This window comes from Heptranchias perlo, chromosome 15 (assembly GCF_035084215.1).
Source record: "Heptranchias perlo isolate sHepPer1 chromosome 15, sHepPer1.hap1, whole genome shotgun sequence".
Taxonomy (NCBI): domain Eukaryota; kingdom Metazoa; phylum Chordata; class Chondrichthyes; order Hexanchiformes; family Hexanchidae; genus Heptranchias; species Heptranchias perlo.
In genome coordinates, this window is record NC_090339.1 from 23,700,053 (window position 1) to 23,720,985 (window position 20,933).

General features: G+C 44.1%; 1 protein-coding gene across 3 annotated transcripts in view; it reads left to right on the plus strand.

Moving 5' to 3' along the window:
- Positions 1-20,933, plus strand: part of LOC137332897 (transmembrane protein 33-like) — a 120,347-nt gene that overhangs the window by 16,406 nt on the left and 83,008 nt on the right. For all 3 annotated transcript variants that reach the window (XM_067996896.1, XM_067996898.1, XM_067996897.1), the window contains 2 exons: positions 2,378-2,565; positions 7,861-7,928. In XM_067996896.1, the coding sequence (XP_067852997.1) occupies positions 2,378-2,565; positions 7,861-7,928 (256 nt within the window). The remainder of the gene's footprint in view (positions 1-2,377; positions 2,566-7,860; positions 7,929-20,933) is intronic.

The window sequence follows — 20,933 nt, forward strand, 5'->3', positions numbered from 1 at the left end:
GATGAATGCAGTAAGTACTTTATGCTAGTATCAAATTTTTAATTTGATAATTTCAAAGCCTGTTTTCCGTTTCAGTTTAGTATCTCCAGATGTGAAACTGATCTAGAATGAAACAAAAAATCAAAACAAAAGTAAATGGGGAAAAAAAGCAAAATGAGAATAGAAGTAAATAGGGTGCTAAAATCAACGGTATAGAAAGTAGAAGCATGTACACATTGCTGTTGTTTTTTCACTTGTTATATCAAATTAATTTTCTTATAGTTAAAACCTATAACATTATTAGAAGTGAAATGAATGAGGTCCATCTCTTTAGGTACCTTCTTTCTAGAATCATAGGGGATAATTGGGCCAGGGTATAGAGATGTAAGTCAGTTCTCGCTTTAAAGTCATACATTCTGTCCTTATTTTTATAATTTCATTATAAATTCCTGTGTCCACATTTATAATGGGAACTGCCTATGTAAACTTGTCACACTGCAATTACACCCTCCTGGCAGTGTGACGCTGCAGCACCTCGACGGAGGTGAAGGGTGTAATTATAATGTGACAAATCTACACAGTTATTCATGATAAAAGTGGACTTTCAAATGTATAATGAAAATGCTGATAGGAAGTGCACGCACATGTGTAATATATTACTATAGATAAATGTTTTATTGCCAGCAGACTCGCCCAATGATCTAGTTCATTCTAGTCACCACCTTGAACATTGAGCCAATGAATGAAATATGGTGGTGCATGGCCCCAAGTGTAGTGTTACGGCCTTCCAAGAGGGGATCTCAGTGATGGTGATTGGAAGATTCAAGGTGCACCTGTCCAATTGTTCATTCATACCAATATCTGGGGTTGGGGGATTCCTGTTTGATGCAAACTTCAACCTGGACACAGTTCTCGGGGACTGCACTGAGAAGGTGCTACGGGCGCTTTGTTCTTACTCGTCTTTAATGACTGTATAGTGCCAATGCAGGTTAAGGTGGCGGCATGCAAGACATGTCCAAACAGCTTTCCTTCGTGGTTGAGGAATCTTAGGCATGCAATAGAAGGAGTTCCTTGGGCCCATATGCAAAAACTTAGACCAAGCTGTGAAATAGATGTGGCAAAAAGTAGAAGAGGATGCAAGAAGGGAGCATTCTGACCTGTAACTGAGTACCATAGAGGATGAAGTCAGCTTCATGGAGGGGACATCTCTTTGCCAAAGCACCTCGGAGGAAGACCTGGACTAAGCAGCTGGTGATTAATAAGCCTGATATGTGGCATTGGGCTTCAGCATCTAGAACACCAAAGTAGCTGGCATCATGCAAGCTGCTCTACGTAGGTTCTTCCACCATGCTGAAGGCAGACGACTGTCATATTGCTGATGAAGAAATTTTGAAACCGCTACTGGAGAGCGTTAATGAAATGCCAGGTATGAGAACATGCGATCATTTATCTAGGGCTGAGTGTTTACCATGATTGGGTTGCAGAGAGGCAAGCAACTGCTGCTGAAGTTCATATCTCTGGTGGTGGAACCATATTAAATAGGATATGGCATGTGTTCATGCTCTGGTCAGGAGGATGGTGGCACCTATCTGTTCTATGGTCATTTGCGCTGCTCACCATGCTGCTTGTGGGGAGCATCTAGTACTTGATGTATGCCCAGTGCAGGCTCAAACCTGTGTTTGCCAGTGATGTAACAGCTAAGTGGACAATACCTAGCAATGGAAGTTCAGAACCAAGTCAACTCTCTATGGCATAACGGAACCAGGCAACTCCAGGGCACCGTTAGTAATTAAACAGCTAGCCTAGCTCACGAGTGGAATCTGAAGATGTAGACTTATCACTGAGGGCTGGTATTGTTTCCACTTTGCTGCAGATAACCCTACAGGCCAGACCCTTAATGGGTGGTGTGCTCCTATCTGGACAAGTCAATTGGAAACTTATGAATGATCTGCTCTGATGAGCGGCACAGTTTTAGCTGGTTGAACCCCAGCACACACTTGGGAATCCCTACACCTCGGCTCTGTTAACTTGCACTTAAGCTCTTTGGACTTGGGTTAGTGGGATATCTTTCTAGATTTTGGGCAAAAAGAAATCCCAGTATTGATTTCTCAGTAGCTTTAATTGCAAATTCTTAAACATGGTAACAGGTTTCCACATGTCAGACACCCAGTTAACTGAAAAAGAAGGCATGTTCTTTACAGGAGGGAAAATGTAAGTTGTACAAAATTCAACATAATGAATAACTGTAAAATCCATAAAGATTAATAAATAATGGTAACTTTTCTTTTCCCTCCTTGCTCTTCCCCTGCATAGTACCACCGTTCAATGACACATCATTATAGGTTATCGATGAATACAAAGAAGCTGAATGTTTTGTATCTCTGTTTCTTGTCCATAGAGTTGTTGAAGGTGGACATTTCTATCAAAGAGCATTACTGGCTAATGCCCTGACCAGTGCTTGCCGGCTCCATCAGAGGCTGCCCAGATTCCAGTTCAGCAGAGCCTATGTCACACAGGCACTCTTGGAGGACAGCTGCCACTACCTGCTGTACTCACTCATCTTTATTACATCCTATCCCATTACCTGTATCCTTCACTGTGCTTTATCGTGTAAACTAAATCATTTTTATGACTGTAATCAGATCTTATGGCAAGATTTACTGCATTTAAAAAGAGAAAATCTGGGTACCCATAAGGTCTTGCTGAGGGAAATAATCTTTCGTAGCCCTCTGATTTTTTTTTTCTCCCTCCCACCCCCGATTTTCCCGATAAATTTAGATAGTGTAATCCATTTATAGAGTCACCAAGAGTTTATATAATGGCCACACTTCCAGTGAAATGTGTAGCAATAAAGAACGCTCAATGTTTTGGTATTTTTTTGTTCTCTGTTAGTATTGTAAATTCACCATCAAGTGTACCTGCCATGTCCTCTTAAATAAAAATAGAAAATGCTGGAAAAACTCATTCAAGTCAGGCAGCATCTGTGGAGAAAGAAACAGAGTTAACATTTCAGGTCGATGACCCTTCGTCAGGACTGGAAAAAGTTGAAGATTGAACAGTTTATAAGCAAGTACAGAGCCAGGGAAAAGGGCGGGGGAGGAAAGAACAAAAGGGAAGGTCACTGATAGGGTGGAGGGCAGGAGTGATTAAATGACTAAAGGGATGAAGGTGCAAGGCAAGTAGGGTGGTAACGGGACAAGCAAAGAAACAAAAGATAGGCCGAGAGGAGCTAATGGTTCTGATGTTGCAAATGGCAACATCAGAACCATTAGCAGCACTTGCTGTCCGAAAAAAAGGGGAGCAGTAGTTATGATCTGAAGTTATTGAAATCAGTTTTGAGTCCAGAATTTGTAAAGTGCCTAATTGAAAGATGAGGTGTTGTTCCTTGAGCTTCATTGGAACAGTGTAAGAGGCCAAGGTCAGAGTGGGAGTGGGATGGGGAATTAAAATGGCAAGCGACCGGCAAGTCAGGATCACGCTTGTGGACTGAGTGGAAACGTTCAGTAAAATAATCACCCAATCTGCATTTGGACTCCCCAATGTAGAGGAGACTGCATTGTGAGCAGTGAAGATAGTATGCTAAATTGAAAGAAATATGTCATGTCCTCTACTTGGTTAAGTTTTTTTTTTTTCATCATGTAACACCACACAATTTTCAAATTAAAAAACGTGTGGGTTGGTGGCGGGAGGGCATTGAAAATTGCCACCATTTCAGACCTGCCTCCAATCCGCCCATTTCTGGTTTTAAGGCGGGTCAGGCCTTAAAAGACTAACAGGCAGGTGCCTCGAAAGGCACAGCTTGTGGGCCCGGAGGAGCAGGAGCAGGAGCAGGAATGCTTCCTCCAGGCCCAACAAACCTACCTGCAGCGACCCCCCCCACCACCCCAACGATCCCCGATCGTGGACCCCTAACCCTGATCCTCCCACCCCCCCCCCCCCCAATTCCGATCCTCCGACCCCCGACTCTCCCCCTCAGCGATCGCGGACCCCCGCGATGAACCCTGATCCCATCCCCCATGACTCGCTGCCGTCGCCCGTGCCCCCCCCCCCCCCCCACCCATCCATACAAGCAAAGACTTACCTGCAGACTTAACTGAAGACGTCCTCTCCCTGGCTGGTCTCCCATCCGACTGAGACCAGCCTGTCAATCAGGCCAGTCAGTCGGATGGGAAACCGACAAAAAAAATAAAAGACGTCCTTACATCAAAATTGTAAGGACGTCCGGGAAACCCAACCTCAATTTGACCCCCCCCGTCCCCCCTTCCCGGCTCCGTTTTAAAATCACCCCCATTGTGAGGGATTTAAATTATTACCTAATCAAACTATATTTGACACAGCCTGGGTTGACAATTGTACTAGTTGATGATACTTTAATTCTCATGTTAATGGTTTCTATCGCTCCACTAAGCTATTTCCTTTTGTATTCAAGAGTGAGATCGATAGATTTTTGGACACTAAGGAAATCAAGGGATATGGGGATAGAGTGGGAAAGTCGAGTTGAGGTAGAAGATCAGCCATTGAATGGCGGAGCAGGCTCACGGGGCCATGTGGCCTACTCCTGCTCCTATTTCATGTTCTTATATCAACACATGTAAAGCAATAATCCAACAATTAACAGAAATGGTGGGAAAAGATAACTGTCGCTTTAATTCTGAAATGTTACAAAAAATAGTGATCCACTATTGCGTGTGGCTTATAGTAGTGATAGTTCGAGCATGTGTCCATCACGCTTCAAAGTTACAGATGTAAAACCATCTTTAAAATAGCAAAAGAAAGACAATCATTTTGCAATAGGTTCTTCTGAGGTCGAGCCTGAAGTTTATAAGTAGGTGCAATTGGTAAGTGATCAGAAAAGATTACAGTAATCTAAATTTGCTCATGGGGAATACCTAAGTAGTGATCTTAAAAGGACAGGCCAGGTTAAACACAGTTGCGTCCTAACAGCTAATCATTAAACCTGTGCTCCAGGTCACAGATTACTCATGTCGCAGGAGAATTGTTAGTACTGTTTAAAGTTACTGGTGCCACGTTGTAATTCTCTCCACAATCATTAAACCACTAAACTAAGACAAGTCAAAGAAAATATATACCAAAAACAGAGTTCTGTTCATTGCAGAAATCTTGAAATGGTTTAAGTGTTTTTTGTTAAAAATAAGGTATGGTTCAAGTGAACTTCTAAATAAAGTGACTACCCTTTTATAAATAGATGGGATAAACAAAATTGGACTGTTCTACTCCAAAAACTCAAGTATAGGATTCTATAGACATTACAGCCTTCTATAAATAATTTGCTGATATCTCCTAATTTCATTCTACCCATCAGTCTGAAAGCAATGAGGAAAGAGAACAGTAAGTGGGCTCTCAGCAGAAAAACAGAAATCAGGAGTAGATATCAATGAAGAACTACAAATAAAAGAAACACCAGGCCAGAGAAAACAGGAAAGCAAGAAAATATGACAGTAATAGGCAGTGACCAGCAGACAGTCAAATGACAGTGAGGAATAAGAAGAAAAGGTAAGGAAAAGTAACATTTACATACAAATAAAGTGGATTGGCAATCCAATAATACAGAAGTAGATGCGATTGCATTGCAGTTCAGAGATGTCTGATTCTGTAACGGGGCTCTGTGTATGTGTACGTGCACACGTGTGTGAATAGAAATCTGCCGTCCTTAATTGCGACAAATTCTGTCTGTTTTCAGTTGGACCACCAGATGCAGTGCCTTATAGATAGGGAAACCTAAAGTTGTGGATAGTCTCAGACTGGTGCCTCTCTAGATCAGCACAAATGGTAGGCCAGCATTCCCATGTAAGCCCCACAGCACTTCCTGGCCTCCGTATGGTGGTTCAGTCTTAATAGCAAAGAGCTGATTTCCCCAGTTAAAACGGAATTGTTTAAAGTTCTAGCTAATTAAATGGACCAGCTGGGTGCTTTTTTAAACTTTGGGTTGGACAGGTTGTGATTATACTGCAGCAGGTGTCACAACAAAGCAGTGGTCTCACACTGCTTCCTTAAACTGGATTTGTTGATTTGCTCCTGAATTACACTATATTATTTGAGTCTAGGTGAAGACAAAACTATTTTGTGTTGATGTGTACTGTTCAATTGATCATCTCTCTCATTGGGCATGCCTCCAGTCAGCCCATTAGTGTGGCATTGGTTACAGTTATGTGGAATCAGTAGTATGAATGACACACTAGCTGTAGGAAAAAAAGAATACTATTGGGATTACAGAGGGAAATTCAAAAAGAAAATTGTAAAAATGCTATATTTAGTGATGGCTGGTTTTCATGATATAATTCTACATCAGTCCATGTCTTATAAGTGCACTTCATAAATATGAATGTTTTGAGAAATTGTTTCTTGCCAGTACCCTCAATGGCCGAGGGCAGGGATGTCCAACCTTTTAGGGCCAGGAGCCAAATCTGCATGGTGCAACCCTGGAATAGGACACACAACAGAATTCCAGCCCCCCTCACCCTGCACTGGAGATCCAAATCCTTTCCCCCCCAGCTAGAGATCCCAGTCCTCCCTTTGCTAAAAATCTTAACTTCTGACACTAAAACTTGATTTCCCTCATAGAAAAAAAATGCAATGCCTGTGTGCAAAAAATCCAAGCCCAGTTGCGCAGTAAAAGACTTCATTTAAGAAAAACCTAACGAAGACAATGTAACTGTGGCCCACTTACCTTTTTGTTCTGCCTGGTCTGCTTGTCAGGTGCTTTTCTACAACGTGTCCTGATCCACCTCCTTTGTCCTCCAATTATCTATCACCCCCATAATGAGCCGGGTTGAAGCAGTTCACAGAGCACTTCTCTGCTGGCTATGGGGATGTAGATGCTGCCTGGCATTGAACAAAACTTGGCATTCCCTGGTTCTTTCTCCAATTAATGTCAATCAGGGCAGCAAATGGAGTGCTACAATTGGCCACAGTAATTTTGGGTTTGTGAGGGAAAAACAGGGATCCAGCTACTGGTTGTTATCCAGTGACTCCTGCTGCAAAGTGTGCATAAATGGATGTTAGGCATGTATAGATTATCTCTTGCTGCAAAATGTGCATGTATGGATGTTGGGTGAGGACATGATGTACCCCTCTGTAAAATGGCCTGCCATAATTCATTCGCATGACCAAAATACAAAGACTGATGACTTGGGCAAGGTACTGGAAGGCTGCCAGGTCCTGTGGAACCATGCTGCAAGAATTAGCAGCAGCAGCAGAAGAAGAAGGGAGAAAATTGGGGACAAAGAAGAGATTGTTTCTACTGTGTCTCTATTACCACACAATTATAATAACGATTAATGTTTGAATAAAATAAAGACAAACACTTCTGATGGTGGCAAATGTTTAATGGTTGTAAACCACATGAATTATTTTTCCTAGATTTGCAAAAGTTGTTTACAAATGTTCATCCACCTGCAAACAAAATATGACTTGTGGCATCTGTGAAAATCATTTGATTTGAAGGTAGTTTTAAAAACTTTCTACTGGTGGTACAATGAGATTGGAATATTGTTCTTTAACTTTTTAAGCTTTCCAGTAGGTTTGAATTTAGCCTAGACAGATTTGGCAGGATGTGGTGGTTAGAGGTTAAGTAAGAGACCTTGGAGAATTTGATGTAGTGGCAGCTCTGTTCCTCCTGGATGTCAATTAATAACTCTCAATTGGCCTCAGATCAAGCATAATTTTCATTAATTTGGAAACTTCATGAATGTAAACCAACAAATCAAAAGTCATAAGAAGTACTCTTTCTCCCAGCACTATTATATCTCAATCAAATGGCTCAATTGAAACTGAAATATTCTCAGGGTCCAATGACATGGACCTTTTGCTGATTTCTTTGACTTGTGTTTCTAAAGCTTTTCCTTATCCAGATTTACACAGTATGCTTGGTGCCAGTGGCAGTGTTTTCTCTGCTTCATGCAACAGCTTACACCAGGAAGATCTTAGATGTAAGTTTTGTTTTCTCATGTGCTTTTATTCTTATAAGTCTGTACATTGCTGAATGCACAAAACTTTGCATTGTTAAATGTACATCTGAAACTTAAATTTATTGTAAATGGCTATAATTTCCACAATGCATGAAGCTAATATTTAGTATGTTGTGCAGTTGTATCTGTTGTAGGAGGTTTTGTCTCCCTGTCAAGTGGTTACACAGTTGCAAAGCTTAGGAATGAATTACCAGCCCTGTCAGATGGGCAATGGTGTGTTTTTTATTCATTCTCAGGATATGGGCGTTGCTGGCAAGCTCTTGAGAAGGTGGTGGTGGGTGGCCTTCTTGAACCGCTACATTGTAATGACTTGATACAACTGAGTGGCTCGCTAGGCCACTTCAGAGGGCAGTTAAGAGTCAACCATGTTGGTGTAGAACTGAAGCTACATATAGGCCAGACTGGGAATGGACGGCAGGTTTCCTTTCCTAAAGAACATTAGTGAACCAGTTGGGTTCTTACAACAATCTGACAGCTTCATGTTCACTTTTACTGTTACCAACTTTGTATTTCCAGATTTTTTTTTTATTAAACTGAATTCAAATTCTCAAATTGCCAAGGTAAGAATAGAAGTCATGTTCTCTGGATTATTAGTCTAGGCCTTTGGATTACTACTCCAGTTACATAACCACTACACGACCATACAAAGGCTGAAATGTGAAGAAAAATTATTTTAAGATGGGGAAGAGAGGGTGAAATTGAACCAAGCCTGCATGTATTTTGTAGTCATTTTAATCACCTGTCTCCATTATAACTGCGATCCTTCATGGCCAGATCAATACTTGATGCAGGCATATATCATGAGAGCACTAAGTGGACAACCATGGTTGTAGGTTCATTGCAGACACCAGCAGCCAAGTTCATATTGTTGATTTAATGGACTGTGGTATATAACCGTGAAGCCAAAAGAAAACCTTACACAGTCTCCTGAGGAACATAGACAGCATTAGAAGCTCTAGTGAAACATCCTGAATCTCCTCTAGACTAGTGCTGAGCCCAAATTTCAGTCAAACATCAAAAAAAAATTGCAACGAATAAAGGACTTCTCCAAGAATACAAAATCCAGAATGTCTGCAGCCTCTTAGTTGACCTCTGTATGAACTCATCCAGTGTTTCCTTAACAGCAATTAGGGACTTTGTAGTCTTAGGGACATAAAGCGACACTTCAGTAAACAAATAGTAGATTGCGTTTTACATTGTGTAATGTTCCTGTTCATTTAATAAAAAATCGTCTCCTTCCTCTGTTTTATCTCCATGATAGTAATGGTCAGGCCTCCAAGTTTACCACTTCAGGCTATGCTGCCCCCAGATCAAGACGTGCTAGCCCCGATTTCTCCCCCCCACCCCCCGAGCCCACCTTGATGTGATCTATGATCTGAATCCCCTGGCCTTTTGACCTCTGTCTCCAACCACCCACATATAGTTACCCGCACCCCTCCTTCCCCATTGGAGCCCTTCTTCAAGTTTTTTTGCCCCCTCAGTAATGTTAAACAGACTTATAGAGGCCGATTTTTGGATGGCCAAGCGGGTGCATTGGGCCAGGGGGGCTCCTAAAATGGTGGAATCCCGGAGCGGGTTCGGAGCCCAGCTCCAACCCGCTGACTTCCGGGTTCCCCAGTGACTCGTTCGGGTGCGCGCGCAGCTCCCAAATGCGCGACTCCCACCGGCAATTAAAGCTGCTTTAGATAGACAGTTGAGGTACTTGAGAGACATCACTGAGTGGAGATTTTGGCAGGGGCGCAATTTTGAAGGATCCTCTGCGTGTTTCCCGTGCTGTGGGAAACACTCCCTGTTGGAGCAGACGTGTTTTAGCCAGCAGCCAGTGGGAGATGCAAAGGATTATTTGACAGGTGGGAGGAAACCTCATTTATTGCAGCAGGGCACTCTGTCACTTCAGACAAAGTTTTGGCTGCAACGTCTTTGTCTTTCCGCTCAAAATTCTTAATTGATACCCTAAACTCTGCTGTGCAAACACATTTACCGACTGTTGTGGACCCCCTCAAACTCACGCCTTCAGGATGGGGGCCGCCATAGCTGCATTCATCACTTCATCCGAGGAGGAACAACATCACCAGCCTCGCCAGGCACTCCGTCCACCTCCGCCACGTGGAGCTCCACAACACAGTGCTGCGCCACAGGCACCTGCACAACAGCATGGAGGGCAACAGAGAGAGCGGCATCGCAGGAGGCACTACCCTCGCCACATGGTCTACAGACCGAGGCTCAGCTTCCTGCACCTCTCTGAGGAGCAGTGCATACGGAGGCTCAGGCTCAGACTCAGTCGCCAGGTAGTCGCAGACATCTGTCGCCTCCTTCATGCCGAGCTGCTCCTGTCTGGCCCGAACAGCATCTTCTTACCTGTTGCCATCAAAGTCACCACTGCCTTCAACTTCTTCACCTCTGGATCGTTCCAGGGTGCCACCGGGGACTTCGCACACAAGTACATAAGGCAGGTCACCAACAGCTCGTTTCGCAGGGCCTCGCACTATATTAACTTCCCCGTGGATGACCTCAGCCCGACAGAGAGGGCAGTGGGATTCCACGCTGTGGCTGGCTTCCCACGGGTGCAGGGTGTAATCAGTTGCACCCATATAGCAATACGAGCACCTCCACACGAGCCAGGACTATTCATCAACAGGAAGGGCAATCACTCCAACACTCAGCTCATCTGTGACCACCGCAAGAGATTCCTTCACATGTGCACCAGATACCCTGGCAGCTGCCACGATTCCTTCATCCTCTGGGAGTCCAACATCCTGCCCCTCTTCCATGCACCGAACACCCGCAAGGGCTGGCTCCTCGGGGACAAGGGATACCCCCTGCACACGTGGCTCATGACACCTCTGAGGAACCCCACCACCGAGCAACATCGCTACCAGGTCTACAATTGAGCATGCTATAGGGCTGCTCAAGATGCGCTGTAGGTGCCTTGATCGTTCTGGGGGAGCGCTTCAATACGCACCAGACAGAGTGGGGAGCATTATAGTCGTGTGTTGTGTCCTGCACAACATGGCACATCAGAGAGGGGAACCGCTGGAGGAGGCCCCATCCACATCTGCCACCCATGCGGAGGAGGAGGAGGCAGTGGAGGAGGAGCAACCCACAGGCAGAACAGCAGCTCACCTGGCGACTCGTGAGGCCAGGGAGTCACCGATATGTGAACGTTTTTCCTAACATCAGACAGTGTGAAGAGTCCAGTCCTCACCACCTGGACAGAGCAGCGGCCACACCAGCCGCCCCCTGCACAAAATAATCGTGCAACTACATGTACTCCCACTGTAGAGTGACCCAATGAGTGGCATCAAGTGTGGCCGATCATGGTGAACCTCATGAAAGGGCCTTATTACAGAAGCCAGTCAAGAATGGCCAATACGTGGCAGTAGTGGTGACAGTAATAATGTTTAATGTGCCATTAACAAAAATCAAATATAAATTAAAAAAATTACAAACTGTCAAACACACCTGTGCATCCCCTTTGTGCTCACAAAACCTTCGCCTTATGATTACGACTACTCCTACGTGGTGCCTCCCCTGTGCCTGCAGCAGAGGTAGTGGCACATTGCCCTTGTTCATGCCCTGATCGATTAGATGCTTTGGGCCTATGCCCTCTGGGTTTCGGTGCCCGTGAGGGCCCCTCCAAAGACTGCTCCACCTGCCACGCGCACTCTCCACAATCGCGCAGAGGATGGAGGAGTCCAACTCCTGCATGAGTAGAATGGTTGTCACAGGGTGAATGGTGGATGACAATTAAACAACTAACGGGAGGAGGAGGCTCTGCAAACATCCCCATCCTCAATGATGGCGGAGTCCAGCACGTGAGTGCAAAAGACAAGGCTGAAGCGTTTGCAACCATCTTCAGAGAGAAGGGCCGAGTGGATGATCCATCTCAGCCTCCTCTCGATATCCCCACCATCACAGAAGCCAGTCTTCAGCCAATTCGATTCACTCCACATGATATCAAGAAACAGCTGAGTGCACTGGATACAGCAAAGGCTATGGGCCCCGACAACATCCCAGCTGTAGTGCTGAAGACTTGTGCTCCAGAACTAGCTGCACCTCTAGCCAAGCTGTTCCAGTACAGCTACAACACTGGCATCCACCCGACAATGTGGAAAACTGCCCAGGTATGTCCTGTCCACAAAAAGCAGGACAAATCCAATCCGGCCAATTACCGCCCCATCAATCTACTCTCAATCATCAGCAAAGTGATGGAAGGCGTCGTCGACAGTGCTATCTAGCGGCACTTACTCACCAATAACCTGCTCACCGATGCTCAGTTTGGGTTCCGCCAGGACCACTCGGCTCCAGACCTCATTACAGCCTTGGTCCAAACATGGACAAAAGAGCTGAATTCCAGAGGTGAGGTGAGAGTGACTGCCCTTGACATCAAGGCAGCATTTGACCGAGTGTGGCACCAAGGAGCCCTAGTAAAATTGAAGTCAATGGGAATCAGGGGGAAAACTCTCCAGTGGCTGGAGTCATACCAAGCGCAAAGGAAGATGGTAGTGGTTGTTGGAGGCTAATCATCTCAGCCCCAGGACATTGCTGCAGAAGTTCCTCAAGGCAGTGTCCTCGGCCCAACCATCTTCAGCTGCTTCATCAATGACCTTCCCTCCATCATAAGGTCAGAAATGGGGATGTTCGCTGATGATTGCACAGTGTTCAGTTCCATTCACAACCCCTCAAATAATGCAGTCCGAGCCCGCATGCAGCAAGACCTGGGCAACATCCAGGCTTTGGCTCATAAGTGGCAAATAACATTCGCGCCAGATAAGTGCCAGACAATGACCATCTCCAACAAGAGAGAGTCCAACCACCTCCCCTTGACCTTCAATGGCATTACCATCACCGAATCCCCCACCATCAACATCCTGGGGGTCACCATTGACCAGAAACTTAACTGGACCAGCCATATAAATACTGTGGCTATGAGAGCAGGTCAGAGGCTGGGTATTCTGCACCGAGTGACACACTTCCTGACTCCCCAAAGCCTTTCCACCATCTACATGGCACAAGTCAGGAGGGTGATGGAATACTCTCCACTTGCTTGGATGAGTGCAGCTCCACCAGCACTCAAGAAGCTCAACACCATCCAGGACAAAGCAGCCCACTTGATTGGAACCCCATCCACCACCCTAAACATTCACTCCCTTCACCACCGGCGCACTGTGGCTGCAGTGTGTACCATCCACAGGATGCACTGCAGCAACTCGCCAAGGCTTCTTCGACAGCACCTCCCAAACCCGCGACCTCTACCACATAGTAGGAAAAGAGCAGCAGGCACATGGGAACAACACCACCTGCACGTTCCCCTCCAAGTCACACACCATCCCGACTTGGAAATATATTGCCGTTCCTTCATCGTCGCTGGGTCAAAATCCTGGAACTCCCTTCCTAACAGCACTGTGGGAGAACCGTCACCACACGGACTGCAGCGGTTCAAGAAGGCGGCTCTCCACCACCTTCTCAAGGGCAATTAGGGATGGGCAATAAATGCCGGCCTTGCCAGCGACGCCCACATCCCATGAACGAATAATAAAAAACAGGGACGTGAGGGCATCTCTGAGATAGTGTCGCGGGTAAGTGCGGGAATGCCTGCAATGGAGGGAAGGCTAGCCTCCATGGAGCTTCAAGCACGGCTCACCAATGAGTCCATTGAGGCCCTGACAATGGCCCTTTGGACTCAGGGTGAACAACATTCTGCTGCCATAAACAAACAGGCAGGTACTCTGGCACTGGCCTGTGCAGGGGCAGATGCAGCCACCTGGAGAGGAGGCAACATTGCGAGTACTGGTTGAGAGGGGAGCAACAGGTGAGACGTGGGGGCGCTTTGAGTGTCATCCCCTTTTCCATGTCCCCTTTCGCCATAGAATCATAGAAGTTTATAACATGGAAACAGGCCCTTCGGCCCAACATGTCCATGTCGCCCAGTTTATACCACTAAGCTAGTCCCAATTGCCTGCACTTGGCCCATATCCCTCTTTACCCATCTTACCCATGTAACTGTCCAAATGCTTTTTAAAAGACAAAATTGTACCCGCCTCTACTACTGCCTCTGGCAGCTCGTTCCAGACACTCACCACCCTTTGAGTGAAAAAATTGCCCCTCTGGACCCTTTTGTATCTCTCCCCTCTCACCTTAAATCTATGCCCCCTCGTTATAGACTCCCCTACATTTGGGAAAAGATTTTGACTATCTACCTTATCTATGCCCCTCATTATTTTATAGACTTCTATAAGATCACCCCTAAACCTCCTACTCTCCAGGAAAAAAGTCTCAGTCTATCCAACCTCTCCCTATAAGTCAAACCATCAAGTCCCGGTAGCATCCTAGTAAATCTTTTCTGCACTCTTTCTAGTTTAATAATATCCCTCCCCTGGGCCAGACCCACACCATTCCTACCACTCTGCTGGACGACAGTTTGGAGGACATGTTTGAAGCCTTGTAAGGCCTGTGCCAGAGAATCTGCCTGCTTGTTTAAGGCAGCAGAATGTTGCTCACCCTGAGTCCGAAGGACCGTTGTCAGGGCCTCAATGGACTCATTGGTGAGCCGTGCTTGAAGCTTGATGGAGGCTCGCCTTTTCTCCATTGCAGACATTCCCGCACTTACCTGCGACACTATCTCGGAGATGCCCTCGCATCCCTGTCTCATCTGAGATTCCCTCCCGTACCTATGCCACCATTCCACTCATGCAGGAGTTGGACTCCTCCATCCTCTGCGTGATTGTGGAGAATGCGCGTGGCACCTGTTCCAACACCTCACAAATGTGCTGCTGCCCCTTGATCATTCTCTTTTTCATGGATGGCCCCCAGGGTTCAGCATCTGTGTCCAGCTTAGCAGAGCCTAGAGAAGAGTGCTCCCACCGACGCGGACTCTCCACAGCTGCCTCTGCCACCAGTGTCTGCTCGTGCTCACGTGTGTGGTGACTCACCATGTGCGACCCCAACTAAGTGAGGACGGGGACCCACCGAGGTGTGTGTATCTGCGCTGATGGATGGCTCACTCAGATGTGACGGTGCCTCCTCGGAGGCCGGTAGGTCCTCTGAGAAATCGCTCTCCGCGGTCACGGCGGTAGCTGAAGGCCCTGTAAGAGAACAAAAGACAATATTAAGCATGATGACAGATGTTGAGGTGCTGAAGATGGCAAGGATGTTAAAATTTCTGTCACCAGCCGTTTGTCGGGTGGCAGTCTTGGCATCCCCGATGGACAGGCACTCAAAGGTGCAGCTCAGTTCCAGAGCCTCCTGCTCCGCGTCTGTGAGGACGACCAGATGTTGCGGCCCCCCTCCGGTCCTCGCCCTCTCCCGTGCATTCTGGACTCTCTCCTCCTATGAGGGGAGAAAGTAGAGAGGCGTGAGTGAGTGATGGTGACGTGGCCAACCACTGAATGCATTGGTTTGGGTGAGGCTGACCATGAAAGAGATGCATCAGAGGGTGAGTATGAGACAGAGCCATGACATTGTATGAGGATTGGGTTGAGTGGTAGTGGTGGGATGAGTACTGGGGAGGTGAGTAAGTGCAGGTAAGTGGAGGATGAGGTTTGAGTGGGCGTGAGGAGTGATGTGATAGAGTAGTGTTGGCAGTGCAGAAGGAGTTGTGGGATGGGAGCGGTGATGTAGAAGACGGAGTGTAGGAGAACAAGTAAGTATACTCACTTTGACAGACCTAGTTAGGTCATTGAAGCGCTTCCTGCACTGGATCCAGATGCGGGAGATGTTGCTGCTGCTGGTGACCTCCTCTGCCCCCTCGAGCCAGGCCTTCTTGGTGGCAGAGGCAGGCCACTTCCTCCCGTCTGCCGGATAGAAAATATCCCTCCTCCTCCTCTTCACCCGATCCAGTAGGACCTGGAGTGAGGCATCAGTAAATCTGGGAGCAGCCTTTCCCCTAGGCTGCTCCATGCTATAATTTTGGTTGTTTGCTCCAGGAGCAGCATTGGAGGACTGCCCTTTTAAATAGGGCTCCTCCAGCTGACAGCCTGTGATGCGGGTGCGCAGTCCGCCCGCTGCGCAGATTTACGACGGGAAACCCGGAAGCCACGGTAAGGATTCTACTGGGTAGGTTACTCACATGCCCAGTCGCGCCCCCCCCCTCCCCCCCCCCCCCCTGCCATCCCGCCTCCCTGGTAATATCGGGGCCATAGTTTTTTTTTACTTAAACTTTCACATCAGTTTTCATTGCACCAGCTGCATTATCAGTTAATTTATATACTTGAAGTGATTATACTATACAAACATTTGTAGCATTCGTCTTTAAGTTTCTTCGAAAACTAAGAGCCTTATTTGTACCTCCATAATTTTAATTAGGGTTTTTTTTAAACTTAACCTTCATGTCGGTCCAGGTGGATTAATAAAATCCACCATGGGGGAACTGTAGTCACAAGGACAGCAAAACAACATATCTTCCAACTCACGAGGAGCACTGCTATGGGAGATCTACTCGTAATATATTAAAAGTCTTGTGATGTGCACTTCCTGTAAGTGTTGCACTTACTTCCTGTTACACATAACTTCATTCTTATTAACTCCGCTATTGTTATAAAGCAGTGTATCGTTTGACCAATTGTGAGAAATGGCCAAATTAAATCTGGAAAAAACTCAGGAGGGAGCAACTGATTTATTCTTCAAAATCAAGTGAGAATGTGTTTTTTCAAGCTTCAGGAATCATTCATGTATTATTTTGCAAATCTTGTCATTTGTAAATTGCTGATTAAATCAAATAAGCCTAGAAAAAATAAACCTAATTTAGTTCACAGTTCTACTCTCTGTAAACTTCAAGCCAGTATGTTCACAAAAAAAGCCAGTCATTTCTTGATGGTTTTTCTGACCTTAAGAACCTGGCCTGTCCCCAAGACCAGGAGCTAGAAATTTACGAGCAGCTACAATTACCCTCTAATTAACTTACAAGTTTACAAGTATTAGTTTGCCTTAATTAGGACACTTGCCCACAAGATTACTTGAGCAATATCCTTAATGGTACATGCCAGGATAAGTGAAGCTCCATCTTCATCACTAAGCATCACAACCATGTTCCAGATTACCTGTGAGTCATGCCACAGGAAATCCAACAATACAAATAAATAAAGGTATGGCTAATAAGAATTCGTTCATCAAGAACTAAAGCGGTGAATTTTGAGGAAGGGATGGATAAGTCAGTACAAATTAAGCAACAAAAAGTTCCGCTTAATCCTTGCTGATTTCCGAATTATGCATGAATTACCTTAAGAGGTTTTGAGCTTGTTGCCCCCTGTTGAGATCTTGATTTCCATCCAAGTGTTTGAAAATTTATGCCCGCCAATGACCATATTACTTCAATGGTATTGATATTAATGGTATTTCCAAAGGTACAAACGCTTCATATAAAGACATTTAATAAAAATTGAGTATGCAAATGAATATAATTATAGTTTGTACAGTTAGCACTGCTAAACTTATTATACTTCAATAGAAGTATTTAAGCTGAGCAAAGTGTGCCCGTGACATTGCTGGAAACATGTAGTGCTCATCAGGAATCTTTGAAAAAGCCCTATTTACTTTGAAAATTTTGTACATTAATCGCACCACGAAAGATCAACTAATATGGATGATTTAGAAAATGCCACACTTAGCAATCCTTTTCCGGTGGATGCATAAATGTTCATCAGGTCTGCATGTTCCAGATTGACAGCGGAAGGTGATTTTTATTTGCCACAACAGTCAAGGGCAATTTACAGATCAGTAATTTTGAAGAAAAGACTTGTTGATCTCAACACACTCTTATTATAGCTATAGGTGCGACAAGATAGATTTAGTTGTCATTTTGATAAATTGCAGTCCTACATCTGTACTCCACCAAATAAATAAAACAGCAGTATATCTCTTTTGTTAAAATGCTTAACAAATGTATATGGCTTGTCAATGCAGTCGCTGGGAAGTGACAACTTTAGACTTGATGTATGATTTAATAACTCGGTTAGGTTTGTCCTTCAGTAGAAATTGATTTATTCATTAGCAAATTCTAATGTACAGGTTTGTAAAATAAAATTCAACGCCTTTCAACTTTTCAATATAGCAATGTGATTTCTTATACAATGGAATTCCACTGGTTTAACCTTAAATTTGCAGTGCAGCTTTTGAAGCAGGTATATTCATAACATCTATAACAATAATTAGACAAGATTTTAAAAAAACCAAATTTAATAATTTAATAATTTTGAAAAAACTGAACTAAATATCAAAATACAGACAAATAGATCCCAAATGCATTACTTTGAACATTTGCTTGCTGGGTTGGATTGATGAAGTGTTTGTTTAACCTTTTTGACTTTGAGGGTGGCGAGGGTCTTGCAACAAGATTAAAACTAATCTAGGCTGACATTCAAGAGCAGTACTGAGGGAGTTCTACGTGGTCAGAGGTGCGGTACTTTGGTTGAGATGTTCGATGAACCTGTTCTAGTGGAGTTCAGATAGATGTTCAAGATCCCAAGGCACTATTTGAAGAAAAGCAAGGAGTTCTGCTAGTGAGCTGGCCAACATTCTTCCCTCAACCAACATCATCAAAAATACATTATATGAGGATTGAGTTCATTGCTGTCTGGAAGACCTTGCTGTGTGCAAAATGGCTGCCAGGTTCACCTATAGAATAACGGTAATCTCACTTTGAAATGTAATTCATTTTACTTGAAGTGCTTTGAGACATTTCTAAGAGACACTACATAAATACAAGTTCTTAACTAATTCATGTACCACTTAAATGATCTATTAACAAATTCACAGAACAAAAGTTTTGTTGGAATATTCATAATAGCCACATGACAAAATTGAGGATATTGCTTTTCTGTAATACTGAGGACATTTTTTCTGAGGGGAAACACAGATTACTTTGCTGTAGTTTTCTTTGGTGATTTGCACACCCCTACTTTATATCACATGTGATGCTAGCAATTTAAGGGAACATTTCACTATCTGGATTGTTTTCATCTTTCAGCTTGAATTCTCTATTGTTTTAGCACAGTTAAGGTTTCATTGGCTTCCTGGTTCACATCAGTTGTTTATGCACCATCTGCGTTATGTTCTTTCTAGTCTCTTTTTTAAAGTTGTGTGTGTTAATTGTCCCTTCCTTTCATAACACTGTCCATCATGTTCTTTCCCCTACTCCAACCATTTGCCATCTATATACCGTAACCTCCACTCCATTCTACTTCTTGCATGTATATCAATATTGGAATCTAACGGTCTCATTTCCCCTCAGTGTTACTCACAGACAGAGAGAAGCCTCTAGGCACAAGAAAGATCATAAACATTAGCACAGATGAAGGATGCATTTTGGTTTACCTACCTCCATAGAAATGTACAGATCGGCCTCCCCATCATCACATCCAGCTGCCTCTTGTAAAGTTCAAGATTGTGTCTTTACTACCCTACCTGAAAGACTATTTCAGATATTTATCACTTTGTAAAGAAATGCCATTAATCTGAACTTACCTTTTTCCAGTTTAAACCTATGCCCTGTCACCATGGTTTAACTTGAAATATTGTCCTGGATTAACCTTTTCTATCCCACTTATTTTATGTACCTCTATAAGATTACTTCTCATTTGCATTCTCTCAGCTAAAGGGTTTGGGTTTTTCTAACGTTACGTTATAACTCCATTTTCTGATAGTAGGGATCAGCCTCTGCACCATTTCTCTGCACCATATCTGGTGCTTGGGTGTTTCCCTTGTGCCTTGATGACCTGAACTGACTGCAGTACTTGTGATACAATCTGATTGGAACACTATACATTTTCAACATGTTAACCTCTGACTTCACTCAAGAGATTTGACAATATAGCATAGCATTCTTTTGCATGTTGATTTTTGCTTCACTGTAACTAAAATTGGTAGGTGTTCGGTCTGTCACTTTCAGATTTTTTTTAGCCTTTTTTTTGTTAGTACACACCGTTTATTGAGTAAGATTATCAACATTTTTTTCTTGATATGTAACATCTTGCACTTGCCTGTATTGAATTTCATTTTCCATAGTTCCACAAATATTGTATAGGTCCTCTGCTGTTCCCTTTTTGCTCCATCGGACTTGACTACCCCCATCTGGATCCACTTGCAGTTTAATATCATCTGAAAATCTGACCAATATGTATTGTGTTTCTGAATTTGTTATTTTTATGTACTATGACCAATAAACACCCCACCCTGGGTCCCTGGGGCACCCCACTCTCGACATCACTGCCCTAACTACTATCAATTGCAATAGTATTCTCCTGAATTGAGAATGCCATCTCTGGCAATCTTGCCAGATTATAAATCTATTCACTATAAACCCAAATGTTTAAATATATATGTATATAATTTTCTAAAAAACTTCAGCCCATGCAGAATTTGTATAAAAAGAAATGGTTGTCTAAATTGGATGCATGACTCTGACTTAATGAATTGCCATTCAGGAGCCTTACTTTAAACATACAATGGCCTTGAAATTATGCTGTGCAAATATTAACATTAGGATGCATTCATATGAAAATCCTTTACTTAAATGGGTTAACACCTCTTAAAAATTGATGACAAACACTATAAGCATCCCTGCGCCATTATTTGAATAGCATAATTCCCAGGAGATTACATGACTGGTGGTGGATGGGGAGCATCAGAGATCATGTTGCCATGGGACTGACTCGATGGACCAGCTGGTCTTTTTCTGTCTGTCTTTTTACATGTCTTCCCTTTTTGGTTACCAGTTATTTATTCTAGTAAATTTCTTTCTTTATGCTTCTATCAATTTTGTTGCTCTTATTCTCTTGTTTCACTTGTCATTCTGTTCATTACTTTTTTTCTTTAGTATTCCACTGTCTTTCATTCAGATCTTTATCGTGTCACTTCATCTTCACCCCTTATCTTTAGTGCAAGTCTCTGTTATTGTCTTCCTGTCTCCCAGTGCTTCTGATATTGCTGCCCACACACATAATACCTTTCCAGTGTGCAAGACAGCCATAT